Below are 15,230 nucleotides of genomic sequence, written 5' to 3'. Positions count from 1 at the left end.
TTCTGATAGGCCGACATGCCTGGGCAGTGCTGCTGTTGCCCAGACATAATCGCAGGCCGAATACCCGCTATATGCCTCATTTTGTAATCCAAGACAGCTTAGATGTTGCCAATCTAAGTCTATAGTAATGGAAAGACGAATGATGTCATATGCTTATAGAGTGGTCAGCATTTTTGTTTATATATTGCGATCGTATCTATGCACATATCACATATAGTCCATAAATAATGGTCATCATCAATTGCGTTTGTGATGTATATATATATATCCTGAGTCTGGTGAACAAGCGCTTCATGACTGCGGGGAATTACTAGAACCCTGACTCTCCACGTCCCCAACTGTGCTAAACCGTCTTTTTGTAGATTGGATGATCCGAAGCATTATTTTTTCAGTGGAAACCGCAGACCCATGAGTGACCCTGCGAGCGAAAATTATCCACGAAAGACGCCTCGGATGTTGATCAGGATCAATTCCAGCGGTACCATGCTGTTGCGCATCCCAAAGGTTTCTCGAACAGCTTTCTCCCTCCTCTATCCACCCCGAGCCCGAATTATTCGACTGATGTACCAGATCCACCAGGCGATTCAGAATGTTGAATTCCAGCTTCAGCTTGATGCTGTAGATAAGTCCCTTGGCCGCAGTCTGTGACGCGTACCGACCCGCAAACTCCAGTGTCAATATGGTGACGTCCAGCGCGACGACGATCACATTCATGTATATCAGATGCAGCATGAGTCTGTGACACGCCACCCGATGCGTTGCGTCCATGAGGCCCTCGGAGCGGAGGAAACTGCATGTTTCGTATATGTATATGGCGGAGATGATTGATTCCTGGATGAAGAATATAGTGACTTGGATTCGTTCATAAACCGAGTATGGTGTGGAGAATGTGTCAGACATCGACGAGTTTGCTCCATAGCAGAGGATGACGGTTGGGATTTGGAGGAGAATGACATTCGTGACGATCATCGCGAGGACGAATCGGAGGAGGAAGTGATGACGTACCACGAGATGAAGACGCGAGTAGAGGACCAACGACTGGCCGGTGATCATGGCACACCAGCCTAGGATGATAAGTGTGACATAGAAGTAGGATATTGAATTAGCGAGGTTGAAGTCTTTGAGGATGAACCCGATGCAGTAGATGGCAATTCCCCATGACGATATCAGGAAGCTCCAGAAGTAGAGACCATTGCGGCGTTTGAAGGTCAGGAAAAGCAAGAAGGTGAGTTCGAGGACGTTGTAGAGGGCTACGGATAGTAAGGCTGTGACGATATAAGTGATGTCGTGTGGGAGCTGGGAGCCGAGCGTGCTGCCCACATCATTGAGCGCCATGCTGGTGGTGGACAAAGCTGTTTGACAGACATTTTCAGCTGTTGGAATACGGTTGTCGAGGAGAAAAGCTGGAAAAGCTAGCTTGGCCATCATTACGCGGTGGCGTGGTGGCAACCGTGGTTATACTTTATTTCCCATGAGTATATTTCTATCACCTCCGATCGTAGTCCAAGTGGCAATTCTAAAGATAACTTTATCAGTAGCTCGTACGTGGATACCCGGGACATGTTCCATTCACTATCGCAATATCAATTTATACATAATTATCTGTTAGTATGATAGTAAATGATCTATTTTCCGTATCACCACACCGAAGGCACAGACTCCCCGGCCAGCCTGGCCAACCGTTTCTCACTCATTTGAAAACACTCTGGCAGCCCAGTTTCTGTCCACTCTTTCCCAAGGACTATCTTCGCAATGCCAGGAGCAGAGGTGAAGATGCGTGCCATTCCTAGAATCATTAATATATAATCAGGAAGTGATGGGAGGTCACTCACCATGTCCATTAAATCCCGCACAGACATACTGTCCTGGTAAAGACTCAATGGCACCCACAAACGGCACTGAATCAGTAGTCATCGCGATGATGCCCGTCCAAGCATGATCCAGCCCCTCTCCATGCATAGCGGTGTCGGGGCGATAGTTGGGGAAGATATCTCGGAAGCTGCGGAGGGCATCGTTTGCGATTTCCTTGTTGTATTTCGAGTCATCAGTGCTGAGGCGACCGGCAATTGCTTCCTCACTTAGGGTCGGGTTGGAGCGAGATACGCCTAGGATGAGTGTGCCATCGCCACGTCGCTGGATGAGGGAGTAGAAGTGGTGGAGGCTGTAGCGGAGGGAGAAGGTGCTGGGGAGGACATTTCCCGCTGCAAATTCGGGAGTTGGGATGAGGGAGTGAGCTTGAGCACGATTCGGAGTGATATAGGGACGCAACATAGGCAGTAGCAGTGCTGCATGGGCGTTTGTGCAGTGGATGACTTTTTCTGCTGCCACGATTCCACGCGGAGTGTGTATATCCCACAGTTCAGCTCCTGACGCGTTGCGCTTCATCTCTGTTACTGGACAGAATGTAAATAGTTGGACGCCTTTGGATACCACTTCCTGGAGAAGAAACTGGGCTAGTTTTGCTGGATGGATAGATCCTGCAGGCCACTCGTACGCGGACACAGCCCCCTTGACCTTGGTTCGCTGTTGTGCCTCGTGTGCTTGATGATACTTGACATGCGAGACATCACCTCCTGCCTGTCGATACGCTTCGAGACTGGCAGCTTCATACTCGGCAAATTCCGGCGTCATGCAGACATCAAACGTTGTGGTGAGGTTAAAATCGCATGGAACACTGTGCTGGTTTACAAATTCATCCACTTTCTGCAAGACAAGACGTTCGTTTGCGATAATCTTCAGAGCTTGATCTTCGCCATGCACTTTGGAATATGCCGTGAAACCACGAAATGCATCTGGGCGCGTTAACAATATGTAAAATACCAGATAGATCCAACTTACCCGGTCGGACATGGCCAGCATTGCGGGAACTCGCACCACTTGCTGCTTCTCTTGCCTCGAGGATAATAATATCTTCTCCTTTAACACCTCCTTCGAGAAGCTCAAAGGTTGTCAGAGCACCAGAAAGACCAGAGCCAATGACGACGTATTTCGACGTGGCGGGCACTGAATTGTGGCGGTTTGCGTACAAAAGAGGGAATGCCCGAGTGGTGCGCTGCCAGTAACTGAGACAGGGCGTATTGTTGGGAAGGCCAGAAAAATTAAGCATCGTCATTTTGAAGCAATACAGATGACTTGATGATGGATGAAGATGAAGATCCCTTGCTGGAGGTCAACTGAGGGGGTGCGGGGTGGTGCCTATCACGATCTGCTATCTCGTGTCACCCCCTCACGGCATTCGCCGAGATAGCAGGCCATTGGTGGTTTTAATCGGTTATCGGTGCTATCTTGAAGTTATATATCTGAATAAAGCAGCATGGTAACTTCTTTTTTTTTGTTGCATCCATCATGTCTTTCAACTGGTTTTATCGCCGTTCTTCAACAGACAATCGGTCTCAAGATGAAAAAGCCCTCGTACGACGACTCGATCTTTTTCTGTTAACTTTTGGTTGTTTATCTCAGGGTATGTATTTCCATCACTATTTAAGGCATTGGATATTAATATATCTAGTGATCAAATACCTGGACCAGCAAAACATCAACAATGCCTATGTTTCTGGAATGAAAGGTGATCTGCATCTCGATGGAAATGAACTGAATTAGTATGCCATCTCCTACTTGTCAAACTGTCTCTAACATCTTCAGCTTCACAACATATTTTAATGTCGCCTACTGCATCATGTTAATTCCCTCCCAAGTCATCCTCACCTTTGTCCGTCCCAGTTTCTGGCTTCCTGGGTTAGAAATTCTCTGGGGTATCTTAACTGGACTCGTTGCTATGGCGAGCAGCGCAAAGCAAGTCTATGTTTTACGGGTATTCCTTGGACTGTGCGAAAGCAGTGCATGGCCTGGGATGATCACTCTATTCAGTATGTTGAATCCTCCACGGTATAATATCAATCTGACCCTCAGTGCACTGGTATACACCAACTGAACTCGCCAAACGCATGGGATTCTACCATTCCTGCCAGGCAGTAGGCCAGATGATGTCTGGTGCTCTCCAAGCCGCTATCATCAAGACGATGGACTACCACGCTGGCCTCGCTGGCTGGCGCTGGCTCTTCGTCATCAACGCCATCATCACCGTCGTCTGGGGCTTTGCTGGCTTCTTCATGATCCCCGATCTGCCCAATAAGCCCAACCCTCGCGCTTTCTGGTTCAGGAAGATCCACGCAGAGCTGTCGATGGAGCGTCTTGCCCGTAATGGCCGCGCTGAACCTAAAAAGATGTCGTGGGCTGCTGTCCAACGCACATTCTCCAGCTGGGTTGTCTACTTTCTCGCCATCCTCTACATCGCCACTGTTCTCGGTACTTATGGATATGTCTATTTCTCACTTTTCCTCGAATCTCTCACCAACCCAGATGGTGCGCCCCGCTGGAGCACTCCACAGGTAAACGCCATCCCCATCGGCGGCTCAGCCATCAACGTCGTCTTCGTCTGGATCTGGGCCCTCCTCTCGGACTACCTCCATACCCGATGGACGCTGATCATCATCCAAGCTATCATCGCCATCATCCCCTGCATCATAATGAGCATCTGGACTACCCATCCAATCACCGTCCCTCTCTCAGCCGCCTACGCCTCCTACTTTCTCGCTTATATCCCACTTGGAACCGCCCCGCTCATCTTCGCCTGGCTGGCCGATCTCATCCCACAAGATCCTGAAGCTCGTTCGCTTATCGTCGGCGTTGCGGTGGCTGGATATTATGCGATTTCGGCGTGGTCGCAGGTTCTCGCGTGGCCGGCTTCTCAGGCGCCGTATTATCGGTACGGATGGCAGTCTGCGTTGGCGTTGTTGGTGCTGGTTATCATCATGACTTGTGTTTTGCGTTTTATTGATGTGCGGTATTATGCGCCGAAGAGGGTGGCTTTTCGTGCTGAGATAGAGGGTGAGAATGTGAGGGATGAGGAGGATGAGGATGGTGATGGCGAGGGATATGTACACGGGAAGGGGACGAAAACTGTTGTTGAGCCGGTTGGGAAGTAGAGGTTGAGCCGATAGGGACTCAAATACCTGAATATATACTTTATAGCCGCCGCAACCATTGCTTATCATTTTGACTCCAGTAATGTTATGAAAGGCATTTACATCAGGACACTTGCAAGGAGAGTGTAAGTGAGGAGAGAGTTAATTAAGCAAATATTCAGCTAGTAGTCTACTGCTTCAATACTTGGAACTAACAGTGCCATATGGAACGCCCTGGAACTCCAATTGAAACTGCAACGACGCTGAAGTAGGCGTCATGACAAGATCGAAAACGATCTCGTAATATTCAATTCCCATTGAATTCTTCTTCTTGGTGAATAGCTCTCGGGGGATCTTACTCAGATCTGACTCCAGAGTGCAGAGTTTCATTATTCCTTTGACACGGTCAGTCAATTATAAGTTATGTTAACCGGATCACAGACATACTGTCATTGGTAGCCGATGGCGCCTTTTCATCATTGCAAAAATGGAGTTCCGTTTCGAACATCAGATCGTCAGTGTCCTTCACCATTGTTATTCTGTAAAACTTGATACTGATCGGTTTGTTCTCTTTGATTTTTGAGGACTGGACCTGAGCTTAGTATAGTCAGATAATACCAGATCTGGTTGCTGTACCTTGTTGATATACCATTGCATTTGGCCATCTACCAGATACTTTTCCTGCAGCCAGGACCATCTCTTCTTTTCCCCCTCGTGTTGGTTAGAATCATAATGCGCCGAGTATCTTATTCCGTAGTGACGGCGGGCAATGCGACTCTCAACTTGATTCCCGTCTATACCACGCTGAACGGCACCGCTGGATACTTGTTAGAAAATATCATGAATGCCAGGGATATATCCATACGTAACAACTGCTGACCACCTGTCAACTGATTAGACACTGCCTGTATCACAGTAAGGGAAAACTCACGCATTAGATGGCTGGAGAACAGTCACATTTGGATTTGCCGTCTACAAGCGCTGGAAAAGATACTCGGACGACCCAAACCCGCCCACAAGGATGATGGCCTATCTTTATTAGTATTCACCTTTCGAGATAGGGTGGTTGTTCTACCTCCGTGGAGTATCCAAGCTCCTCGACTTGCTTCACCTGCTGCGCAGCAAGCTCCTGGATGTCATCAACAACAAGGTCGAAAATATCTTCGACTTCCTCGCTGCGTTCCAATTCGGATCCATTAGTGCTTTTTCTTTGACATCACTGGTTTCAACTGGAATGTCCACATACCGACTAAGCGTAAAGAAGCCGTCCTCGATGACACCGGGTATGTCGTCTGTCACTCCTGGGACAGGAATGAAGTAGTCAACCTCGGCAAAGTCATCGTCGACCTTCCCGGTGAAGTATGGCTTGACTCGATCTCGCCAGTATGATATAACAGCTTCTTTTGACTTGACTGAAAGTTCCGCATAACGGCCTTGTCCCATTTCATCTTCGAAGAACTCCTGGAATGTCTGGTCTAGAATCATGGAGCCACATATGCCTCCTTGTAGTCTATTAACAACTGTATCAGAGATGAACACAGGTTTCCTTCAAAACTAACTGACCGGTTCCTTCAGTTACCTCCACTAAACTTAGAGGTTCGGTGTCTTTAACAAGGTACGAAATGAGGTCCTATTCACTCTTAGTGCTTCCTTGTGCCTCATGGGGCTGCGATAACTTACCACCGTCCCACCACCGGCATCACACACAATGTAGACATTTCCTTCCTATACAAATTAGATATGGAACTTCGACACGGCCGCATGTCTTACCGTAACGGAATGATCCTGGATAGAACGCAAGGAATAAAGAGCCGCAGCCTCTGGCTCAGAGATAAGTGACACATCTTCTAAAGGAACACCGGCTTTGATAGCAACCGTCATTGTCCTATGCTTTGCTGTGTCAGACCAAACAGCCGGGACAGTAAGAATGAAGCGAAGATCCATATCCTCAGCCTTGGATCCAAGTCTTCTCTCGATGGTTATCTTGACATATTTGATAATCTGTCTAAGGTAATCGCCTGTAACCTGCACTACATCCATATCGTATTTTGCCAGGAGGGTCTTTGAGGCCACGGATGGCTTGTATTTTGTTTGCTGGTCATCGTCAAGCAACAACTTGATTCCTCGGAGTGCCTCCTTGAATGGGCCGACTTGGTATCCCCAGAGGATGTTCTTGTCGTCGTAGGATATGACAGTTGGGACCTTCAAGGATGTTCCTATAACTGTGAGATGGCAAGATTCAAGACGGATAGATTCAGGCTATCATACTGTTGTCTCCACCAGGCCAGTGTGATAGTACTTCAATCTTGTCAGGCGATCCCTCCAGAGCCCACGCAATACTGTACCACGCACTTATTACTCTTGAGAATCAAATGGATAGTGAGTCCAGATATATACCCACTATAAGTGGTACCGAAATCCACTCCAACAAAGATCGAAGATCGAACCATTGTGCTGACGGTGTTCATACAGCGAGTGAATTAGCTGTTGAGATTTTGAAAATGATTTTTATACCAAGTGGGATGGAAAAATGACATGATTCTAGATCAAGTCATGAGATAATGAATAGGTCTAGGCAACATGATGCGGTGGCATTACGACAGTCTTATACTTACACTGAAGCTACAAACCCATGACACAGACTGTGATCAATACACTCGAAACACCAACCCATTCATATTATCATGCATCCATATCTATATGCAATGTATCTCAATTTAAAGAGATATCTCCTTGGCTATCTGAAAATGACTCTTGACTGGATTCGCAATCGGGTATGGCGGCCACCCGTCAAACCCCAGGTGAACAGATACTACGAGGGTGAGGACGACCACTATTTTCTTCATTTAACTAATATTTCTAACATCTGTAGAATGCCAAAGGCTACGCAGGAGGCTGGATGTAAAGGAACATGATTTAAACGAACTACGACTAGTGAGTTGGTACTCCTGTTCATCCGTGATGTTTCTGACAAAATACAGGATAACCAGCAACTCAAGCATAAAGCCCAGGATCTAAGGCAGCAGCACATTTCAGATTCAGAAAGGATTCGTCGACTCAACGATCTACTAGCAGAATCACGCGATCATGCCTCAGAAGCAGCAAGGAAGCATGGCGAAGAGATAAAACATCTCTATAATACAATACACTCTCTCCATGGCGATCATGAAAATGTCGACGATGAAAAGATCATCGATGAGATACGCAAACTAGGCCAAAGTGTGCAACACTGGGTCAAGGCCCATTTCAAGGATGCAGGCAGACTTGCTGCGCTCATACCAGAGTCTCCCGATGGCTTTCCCAAAACCTCCCATCAACGACGAGCCTACATCCAAGCAGCGGTTTCTGACATGATACTCCAACACATCTTCGTGCCGTACTACCCTGGGCTGGGTGATAATCCCTGGGGTCGTTCTCTGCAGTTCCTAGAGTCGGGGGTAGACCACGGATGTAAGACCAGTTTAATAAATCACCAAAATGAAATACTGAGTATGCTAACACCCTTCAGGCCCCGAGAGAATATTGCAAAGCTGGCGAACTGGAACATACACTTTTATCTATCATGCTGCGCAGGGAAACCGGGAGAATGTGATGCGGAATATTGTTGGATACGTAGAGGGGTTATATGGACATTGCTCTTCAACTGAAACAGCACCAAGAGTACGACAGTTACAAAAGATTCTACAGGGCTGTTTTGAATTGAAATCCCTTTTATGCCGCTAGCATGACAAGTTTTATTTTCACTGCAGCCCATTTGGGGCTGATTTTTCTCCAAACGCCATGAGTTTTGCTGGGGGGGTTGGGGAATGGGAGGCAAAGGTCAGACTTTGTCTTTGGCCAGCTTTGGTGAAATGCAGTCCAGATGATGACCACCAGATTCTAGATGCAGAGCAGGTTTGGACTATGTCTATGTAGAAGTACCTTCCCCTATGAATGATAATTCCTGGATCTTTGATGGACTGGCATTCTTTCTTATTGCTAGCAATTCTACATTAATGACAGAAATATCCCAACAATTTCCATCAATCGTAAGGGCTCATTATTAAAAGTATGGACTTGTTTCATTTTTATTGTCTGCTGACTCCATATACACAGACATCGAGATACACTCATGACTCCCATGGAACCATAGTTTCTATCTCCTGTTTAATCAGCTGAAGCAAATCCCTAATCTGTTCATCGTCGTGATAAGCCTCATTATATACAGCACTCATTTCAAGGTGGTCAGCGAATGTCTGCAATCCAATAGCCACAAGTCGGCTACATGGTAGGCCCAAGCCGAAGAACTGCTGCAGTTTGATCGATCCATACATCTTTCCCTCCTGGAACATTGGATCCAAGTTCCCCAATGAACTCATGATGACAGAACTTTGTATGTTTTCAGCCAAAAGGGGTAGCGTCTTCGCACAACGCAGCAGCGTAGTGGATAGAATGTTACGTCGGTTTGCGCCGCGGATTCTGTTGTATTCATTCCGCATGGTTAGAGCCGTATCGTGGGATCTGTCGCTAACCTGAAACTGGGAAACCCAGGCTGTTATATGCTGGGGCAGGCCCCTTTGATCTGGATTTCCAAGCGCATCCTGACAAAGATCGCGGAAATTGAATACCAGAAAATCGGAATGCGTTGTCGAATCTCGGTCCTTGTCATTGTTATGATCGAGCCGAAGTCGTTGGCTTCTTGCTGCATGTAGCATCGCAGCATGAACCAAGGGGGTCACTCTCAGCCCTGAATCGCTCGCGTAGCTGACGATCCTGGCCGTTTCCTCGGCTGAGAATTGAAGCCGTTGGATCCGGCCTTGACCAGGCACCACAGTTGCTGTTTGGGATTTGGCCGGTAGACGAACTGCTTCGTCCGTTCTGATTTCAGACCACGAGGCCTGCAGATTTTCCAACTCTTCTGCCGACGGGGCCGGGACGTTGACTGCTGCCAGTCCACCACCAGGTAGATTCTCAACATCAGACCCGAACTCTCGGGCACTCGTGCCGCTCAAGCTACTGCCCTGACTTGTGGCGATTGAATCCAGTCTCCCGAGCTCAGTAAGCAAATCATCAGAGAGAATGACCGCACCAAGCCCGTCTGTGTACATGTGAGGCATTCGAATGACAAGTTGTTTTTCACTCGGGATATAGGCAAGAACAGGCCAATCCGTACGTTCAAGCACCGCGACATTTTCAATGTTGTCATCCTGGATGGGCTGCACGCCCTTCACCATAAAAGTCTCATCGGCCCATTTCTGTAGCTCCTCTCCGCTGGTTGGACTGCGGTAGATGAATTTCTCCTTATCCGATTGAGCAGCAATAGTTGGGTGCTTGTATCGCAGGTTTTTCCACGCTTCCTTGACAATAGGAACAAGCGATTCGGGGTCCTGCGCAAAGTCAAGCTTCAAGCTGACAATCAAGTCGAATTCGCGAAACCCTTCCGGGGCTGCTTCTTCGAAAAATGTATAACAGAATTTCTCCAGGGCATCATAGGGACGACTGTATTCATTCTCTCCTGTTCGCTGCCAGCCCTTCATGGTGACGGTGTTGGTGTTCATGATGGGCCTATGGCCTTAAATGGAAAACAGAAGAGATGCAAATCATGGGAGTATTTCAATCTGCCTAACTACACAAAATTGCCATTGTTCATCATCGTTGGTGGCCTTAAAAGTCCGACAAAGTGGGTACTGCCACCTCATCAAAGTGGGGTATCTTACTAGAAGCAGGAATCTATCAAATCCTTCAATTCATGCTCCCGGTGTGTGTATTTGGGCTTTCAGACATCATATACAGGATCCTGCGGTAGCTCCACTCCCCAAAATCTGCGCATTCGCTCACGAAACAACTCATAGCATGATCCCATTCGCAGAACCTTCATGCCCCCAAAGTCCATATTGATAGACGCCCGCCCATATATATGACACCGTTGGAGCCCATAGTCAACAATCAAATCAACCGCATCCTTGATCTCGTCTTCAATGTCCTCCACCCGGAACTTTTGTCCACTTCCTGTCAAATTGGCGCTGGACCCCACCATGAGCTGGCCTGCTTCGTAGTTTAATCTGCAAATTTCGCGTAATAGCGATCCCCCACCGACAAACATGGCGATGGTGCCGTTTTTGCTGACATTGGCAAGCGTTTGCGGTGAGAATGTCTGTAAAACCGGATGGTCGGGTTTGTACGGTGCCACGATTCCGAGCCCCATGTCCAGATCTTGGGTGAGCACGCGTGTCATTTCAAACCGACGATCGTCGAGGATGTGCAGATCGTGATGCAGTTCATACGATCCAATCAAGCCCTGGGTGTGGCCCGGTCGACGTCGCTTGGCAGCGAAGGCTTTGCCAACCGCTTCTGCTGAGGATGCCATCAGTCCGTAGCCAACTTCGGTGGGGATAATAACAATTCCGCCAGATTTTTAGCACGTTGAAGACTCGCAGGGCATCGGCCTTGATGTTGGGCACTTCCCCAGTAGCGGGGATCGTTTTGCTGTGGAAATTGGCCATGATGACATCTGGTGAGACTCGGCTGTCACGGATACTCTCCAATATATACCTTATTGAGCCTCGATTGTACACGTGTGCTTATGCCATGTAAGGCTGATATGATTGGATGGATCAAAAATCCTTCTGTCATAGATCATCGTATCTCTGGGGTCTGATTTGATGATTATTTATAGCCCCCGCCTGGCTCTTCTTTCCAATTGGCAGACGTATAGCCGATAAGGAAAAGATCTCATGACTTTTCATAGATACCTCTGGATTAATGTGATTGAACATAAAATCACCGCCTCATTAAGAGGCTCAGTTGCACTCAGCAATTTCACTAATTCGGAGTAATTCGAGATAAACACCTGAGAAGGACAGGAGTCAGTCAATAACATTCCATAGAAAGCGCAGCATCACAGGGGACTTACCAGCCACTTTCCACCGACTACTTATAGTCCTTAGTATTTCCACGCAAGCAAGCTTTCCTGCTGTATACTCTTCATTTTCTGTCTCAAGCGCCATCCACGACAAATCCACGGCACAGGCGTATATGCAGTGGAGCACCAACGGCGAGACACTATCTAACCTGTTCTGCGAAAGTATTTGTCCAAGATTCTGGGAAAATAACAAAACTCGACCAGCAACGTCCTTTATCGTGTTGAGGCATTTTTGCATGCATTCCCGGACACGAGGAGCAATGTCGGGTTCAAGACATTGGCTTTCTTCGGTGAGCATGTCGCAGGCGTGATTGTTAGCAAGTTTGAGAAGGGCACTAAACTTATTAGTATCGGTGTTGATGAGGGAGTTCATATGTGAACACACACCTGAAACAAATGGCGCTGGCAATACTTGTTTCCGATGATGGCGATGCATCCATGACTAGCAGATCGACAAGCGAATATATAGCCTGAGAGAGCATTTCATAATCATCGAGGGCATATTGGAGCTCGAGAGTTGTGTCATTACAATGCCGTATCACCCGCCCAAGTAGGTTTGACGCCTGCGCCAGCCGAGCAAAGGGGGTGACTGAACTGTTGCTTCCGGATGCGAGCGAGACACGTTCAGGGGGAACCATTTCCTTATACAGATGATTAGTGTCTTGTCAATATCTAGTAAGAACAACTTACACCAGCATCCCAGGCCCTGTCATTAGCTGGGAGAAGAGAGTCTTTGCTCGGGTCCTCTGTGCATAGTGGTCGATAGTCCGATCCAAGAGCGACGTATCTAGAACGATGTCAATATCCTGTTGCAAAACAGCTTTTTTGGACAATTCTAACCTGTCAAGAGTCACAATCATCCACCACACACGCTGTCTCTCTTCCCAGTCTACCCAGGTTCGCAGTTTACCAGCAGTCTGGGGAGCTAATCTGTTATGCAGACCAATAGCAACAGCCTGTCTCGCACAGCAACCTATCGTCATAAATGCTGCGTGGAAAATGCCATGGCCCAGTTCGTATACTGCCAGCAGCAGACCAGCCTGCACTGTACGGAGGGTAAGAACACCTTTCAATTCGAGGTCCTTTGCAAAGTACTTTGCGGTAGAGTAAAGCCCTGATGAGGCCGTATGTTGATTCTGTGGAGTCTCCTGGATAAGCTTAATGCATAGTAAAAGCAGGACGATATCTGCTTTCATGGCTCCTTGTGTGTCCTGGGTCAGTCGGTTGAGTCTGATTTTGCTAATAATAGGCATCCAGGTGTGAATGGTTTGGAAATATTGTGACTTGACATTGTCAATGTCGAAATTGATCCCAAGGACCGTAGAAGGATCAATAAGAACTTGATTAGCATTGTTGGCAACAGTAGATGAGAAGACATCAATATCAAGATAGGATGCCTGAATATGTAGATCTTGCGAGAGTAAAGGCTGTGGATTGGAACTGGTATCAGGAACTTCGAATGTGAACGAAGATGGTGTAAACGACGACGGCGTTTGACTTGCAGAACTCAGAATATGTTCTTCCAGTTCTTGAATTCGGTTTCGCAGTTCATTGACTTCATCCGAGTTACTTGACTGTGGGTACTCTGAGTAATCGCAGTGACGACCTGTTCTATCGCAAGACGAACGTTAATGGATATGATGCAACGACTATGGTGGGATGAACAGCACAAACCTTAGGCACAGGCTACAACTCGGAAGAGTCTTGTCACATCGCCGCTTGTTCTTCTTGCACGAAGCACAAGCATGAGCGGCCGCACCGGCCATTTCGATATCTCCACTGTCCATAGCAAGAATAATGTCTGTGTCAACCTGGATGACAGGAAATCTTGGGGGGGATGAAGGCAACGCGGCTTTAGCGGGGGTAAGCGGGGATAGCGGCCGAACACCGTCGCGTCAGCGTCTTATCCCGTCAGCTCAAGGAGCCATTCAAAACGAACGGGCCAGAAGATTTTCTTTTCCTTTTTTGAGCTAGCTTCAAATCCAGAACCAACCTAGAACGGACAAGGCAGGGAGTGAAGCCAACGTAGCGCGAAGGATTCGACGCTGGATCCTTGGCGGCCGCAGGTGGGGCAGATTGCGGTCTTTTCGATTCAGCCAATCAGATTAGTCTATTAAATGCATGGGCTATTGCTGTATGTGAACAACTACTAATTTACACATTGATTGCGGCCAACAATGAAAAGAAAATCAAATTACAGCCTCATTCCTCTCACAAGTTCATCAACCGCCGAATTCCCACATTCGCAACTGTTGCAGTACCCCCAACCACTTCAATCCCGTCCCCTTTCAACTCCTTATCCAAAGACCCAGTAGCACACTTCGCCAGGAACACTCCCAATGGATTCGTCGGAGAATGGTATGAAGGCATTGCACTTCGCACAAGTGGTCCCAGCATTGTCTCCGAGAACCGCCTCAGACAAGTAGATGGTGGAATCCAAGGCAGGATCTCGTTGTGGCCCTTAGAGTCGACAAATGCTGGACGAGCGATGATCGGTCGGAAATGAGGATTGGCTTCATTCATATTCATCAATGTGGCTTCTGCCTCGCCCTTGACGCGACCGAAAAGAGGTGTCCATCTTGTTGGCTCCCGTGTAGCGCCGTCTCCTGATACAAAGACGAAGTTGAATTTGTCGTTTTCGGGCTTGAGTTGCTGGAATGCTTGGGCGGCTTCGATTGTCAATGTTTTGGTAATATGAACGTATTCGCTGAAATGAGGTTAGCTATCACTACTGCATGATTCAATAGAATATGCTTACTCTTTAGGCACGTCGTTCTGGCTAACTCCCAACGCCCACACGCAGCCATTGGCCCCTCTAAGACGCTCAAGGAGTGCAGGTTCGTATTTTGTAAAGTCCTTGTGAATAATCACCTCAACACGATCATCCTTGATTGCCTCCACCATGGGAACTGGTCGACGGCTCAAGATGGAGATCTTGGCAATGTCCTTCATGCCCATCAAGGCGACGAGAGTGGCAGAGCCGACAAGGCCTGTTGCGCCGGTCAATATGATATGCATGTTTTTGGATGGTTGCGAGCTTTCGAAGAGGTGACCTAAGGCGGGTTGAAAATGTTGACAGACAGAAAAATAAAGGGGACTTGCGATGTGCTGATGGACAATAAATAGCATTTTGGGTCTTGTATGACAGCATGCCCTGCTATTCGCTGATTGGCCAGGCTGGCATGCGGCCGCTGACCGTGCCCCACAGTCAGCATGGAGTTTACTCGGGACCAATGAAAACGTACTATCTTCATCGGTGCGGCCGCAGTCGCCACCCACAGGCAGGGGAGGGCGGCCGCTGTATAGAAAGGTCATCGATCTATAAGCACCCAAGGAAGCCCTACGACATGTATAAATACACATAT

General features: G+C 47.8%; 9 protein-coding genes across 9 annotated transcripts; 2 read left to right on the top strand and 7 right to left on the bottom strand.

Moving 5' to 3' along the window:
• Window positions 1-100: 100 nt before the first annotated feature.
• On the bottom strand, window positions 101-1,374 carry ASPWEDRAFT_532341 (uncharacterized protein). The gene is made up of 2 exons (XM_040837857.1): window positions 205-1,374; window positions 101-152 (listed from the first exon to the last, which is right to left on the bottom strand). The coding sequence occupies exon 1, from the start codon at window positions 1,333-1,335 to the stop codon at window positions 292-294; it is 1,044 nt and encodes a 347-aa protein (XP_040689584.1). The 5' UTR covers window positions 1,336-1,374; the 3' UTR covers window positions 101-152; window positions 205-291.
• A 177-nt stretch (window positions 1,375-1,551) lies between these two features.
• ASPWEDRAFT_41138 (NAD(P)/FAD-dependent oxidoreductase) lies at window positions 1,552-3,159 on the bottom strand. Its single transcript, XM_040835480.1, has 3 exons — window positions 2,839-3,159; window positions 1,833-2,792; window positions 1,552-1,786 (listed from the first exon to the last, which is right to left on the bottom strand). Exons 1-3 carry the CDS (start codon window positions 3,110-3,112, stop codon window positions 1,638-1,640), a joined length of 1,383 nt encoding a protein of 460 aa, XP_040689583.1. The 5' UTR covers window positions 3,113-3,159; the 3' UTR covers window positions 1,552-1,637.
• A 186-nt stretch (window positions 3,160-3,345) lies between these two features.
• On the top strand, window positions 3,346-5,114 carry ASPWEDRAFT_60061 (uncharacterized protein; the record flags this gene model as incomplete). The annotated part of the gene is made up of 5 exons (XM_040838495.1): window positions 3,346-3,460; window positions 3,509-3,599; window positions 3,643-3,866; window positions 3,910-4,920; window positions 5,032-5,114. The coding sequence occupies 5 exons, from the start codon at window positions 3,346-3,348 to the stop codon at window positions 5,112-5,114; spliced, it is 1,524 nt and encodes a 507-aa protein (XP_040689582.1).
• Window positions 5,115-5,162: 48 nt separating this feature from the next.
• On the bottom strand, window positions 5,163-7,414 carry ASPWEDRAFT_172692 (Hsp70 family protein; the record flags this gene model as incomplete). Its single annotated transcript, XM_040830958.1, has 12 exons — window positions 5,163-5,359; window positions 5,412-5,550; window positions 5,601-5,781; window positions 5,830-5,847; window positions 5,941-5,993; window positions 6,040-6,139; window positions 6,211-6,466; window positions 6,528-6,594; window positions 6,645-6,689; window positions 6,735-7,180; window positions 7,233-7,303; window positions 7,362-7,414. The coding sequence occupies 12 exons, from the start codon at window positions 7,412-7,414 to the stop codon at window positions 5,163-5,165; spliced, it is 1,626 nt and encodes a 541-aa protein (XP_040689581.1).
• A 297-nt stretch (window positions 7,415-7,711) lies between these two features.
• Window positions 7,712-8,687, top strand: ASPWEDRAFT_172691 (uncharacterized protein; the record flags this gene model as incomplete). Its single annotated transcript, XM_040830957.1, has 4 exons — window positions 7,712-7,784; window positions 7,837-7,898; window positions 7,946-8,414; window positions 8,473-8,687. 4 exons carry the CDS (start codon window positions 7,712-7,714, stop codon window positions 8,685-8,687), a joined length of 819 nt encoding a protein of 272 aa, XP_040689580.1.
• A 386-nt stretch (window positions 8,688-9,073) lies between these two features.
• Window positions 9,074-10,480, bottom strand: ASPWEDRAFT_28500 (uncharacterized protein; the record flags this gene model as incomplete). The annotated part of the gene is made up of 1 exon (XM_040833142.1): window positions 9,074-10,480. The coding sequence occupies one exon, from the start codon at window positions 10,478-10,480 to the stop codon at window positions 9,074-9,076; it is 1,407 nt and encodes a 468-aa protein (XP_040689579.1).
• A 77-nt stretch (window positions 10,481-10,557) lies between these two features.
• On the bottom strand, window positions 10,558-11,319 carry ASPWEDRAFT_41136 (uncharacterized protein). Its single transcript, XM_040835479.1, has one exon. It carries the CDS (start codon window positions 11,308-11,310, stop codon window positions 10,720-10,722), a length of 591 nt encoding a protein of 196 aa, XP_040689578.1. The 5' UTR covers window positions 11,311-11,319; the 3' UTR covers window positions 10,558-10,719.
• Window positions 11,320-11,343: 24 nt separating this feature from the next.
• On the bottom strand, window positions 11,344-13,642 carry ASPWEDRAFT_183896 (Zn(II)2Cys6 transcription factor). Its single transcript, XM_040832002.1, has 6 exons — window positions 13,540-13,642; window positions 12,706-13,476; window positions 12,556-12,652; window positions 12,253-12,506; window positions 11,857-12,200; window positions 11,344-11,793 (listed from the first exon to the last, which is right to left on the bottom strand). Exons 1-6 carry the CDS (start codon window positions 13,629-13,631, stop codon window positions 11,744-11,746), a joined length of 1,608 nt encoding a protein of 535 aa, XP_040689577.1. The 5' UTR covers window positions 13,632-13,642; the 3' UTR covers window positions 11,344-11,743.
• A 434-nt stretch (window positions 13,643-14,076) lies between these two features.
• Window positions 14,077-14,883, bottom strand: ASPWEDRAFT_111301 (putative nucleoside-diphosphate-sugar epimerases; the record flags this gene model as incomplete). Its single annotated transcript, XM_040828240.1, has 2 exons — window positions 14,077-14,572; window positions 14,624-14,883. 2 exons carry the CDS (start codon window positions 14,881-14,883, stop codon window positions 14,077-14,079), a joined length of 756 nt encoding a protein of 251 aa, XP_040689576.1.
• Window positions 14,884-15,230: the final 347 nt, after the last annotated feature.

The sequence above is a fragment of the Aspergillus wentii genome (assembly GCF_001890725.1).
Source record: "Aspergillus wentii DTO 134E9 unplaced genomic scaffold ASPWEscaffold_4, whole genome shotgun sequence".
Lineage (NCBI taxonomy): Eukaryota > Fungi > Ascomycota > Eurotiomycetes > Eurotiales > Aspergillaceae > Aspergillus > Aspergillus wentii.
The sequence above is the reverse complement of the archived record's forward strand: the minus strand, read 5'-3'. Positions and strand labels throughout refer to the sequence as shown.

Excerpts from the sequence above, each read along its gene's own strand:
- ASPWEDRAFT_532341 (XM_040837857.1), bottom strand. The coding sequence starts at position 1,335 with ATGGCGCTCAATGATGTGGGCAGCACGCTCGGCTCCCAGCTCCCACAC.
- ASPWEDRAFT_41138 (XM_040835480.1), bottom strand. The coding sequence starts at position 3,112 with ATGACGATGCTTAATTTTTCTGGCCTTCCCAACAATACGCCCTGTCTC. Across the intron at positions 2,793-2,838 it reads TGCTGGCCATGTCCGACCGG|ATGCATTTCGTGGTTTCACG; the intron begins GTAAGTTGGATC and ends TAACGCGCCCAG. Across the intron at positions 1,787-1,832 it reads TGCGGGATTTAATGGACATG|GAATGGCACGCATCTTCACC; the intron begins GTGAGTGACCTC and ends TAATGATTCTAG.
- ASPWEDRAFT_41136 (XM_040835479.1), bottom strand. The coding sequence starts at position 11,310 with ATGGCATCCTCAGCAGAAGCGGTTGGCAAAGCCTTCGCTGCCAAGCGA.
- ASPWEDRAFT_183896 (XM_040832002.1), bottom strand. The coding sequence starts at position 13,631 with ATGGCCGGTGCGGCCGCTCATGCTTGTGCTTCGTGCAAGAAGAACAAG. Across the intron at positions 13,477-13,539 it reads AGTTGTAGCCTGTGCCTAAG|AACAGGTCGTCACTGCGATT; the intron begins GTTTGTGCTGTT and ends GTCTTGCGATAG. Across the intron at positions 12,201-12,252 it reads GCCAGCGCCATTTGTTTCAG|TGCCCTTCTCAAACTTGCTA; the intron begins GTGTGTGTTCAC and ends TAATAAGTTTAG.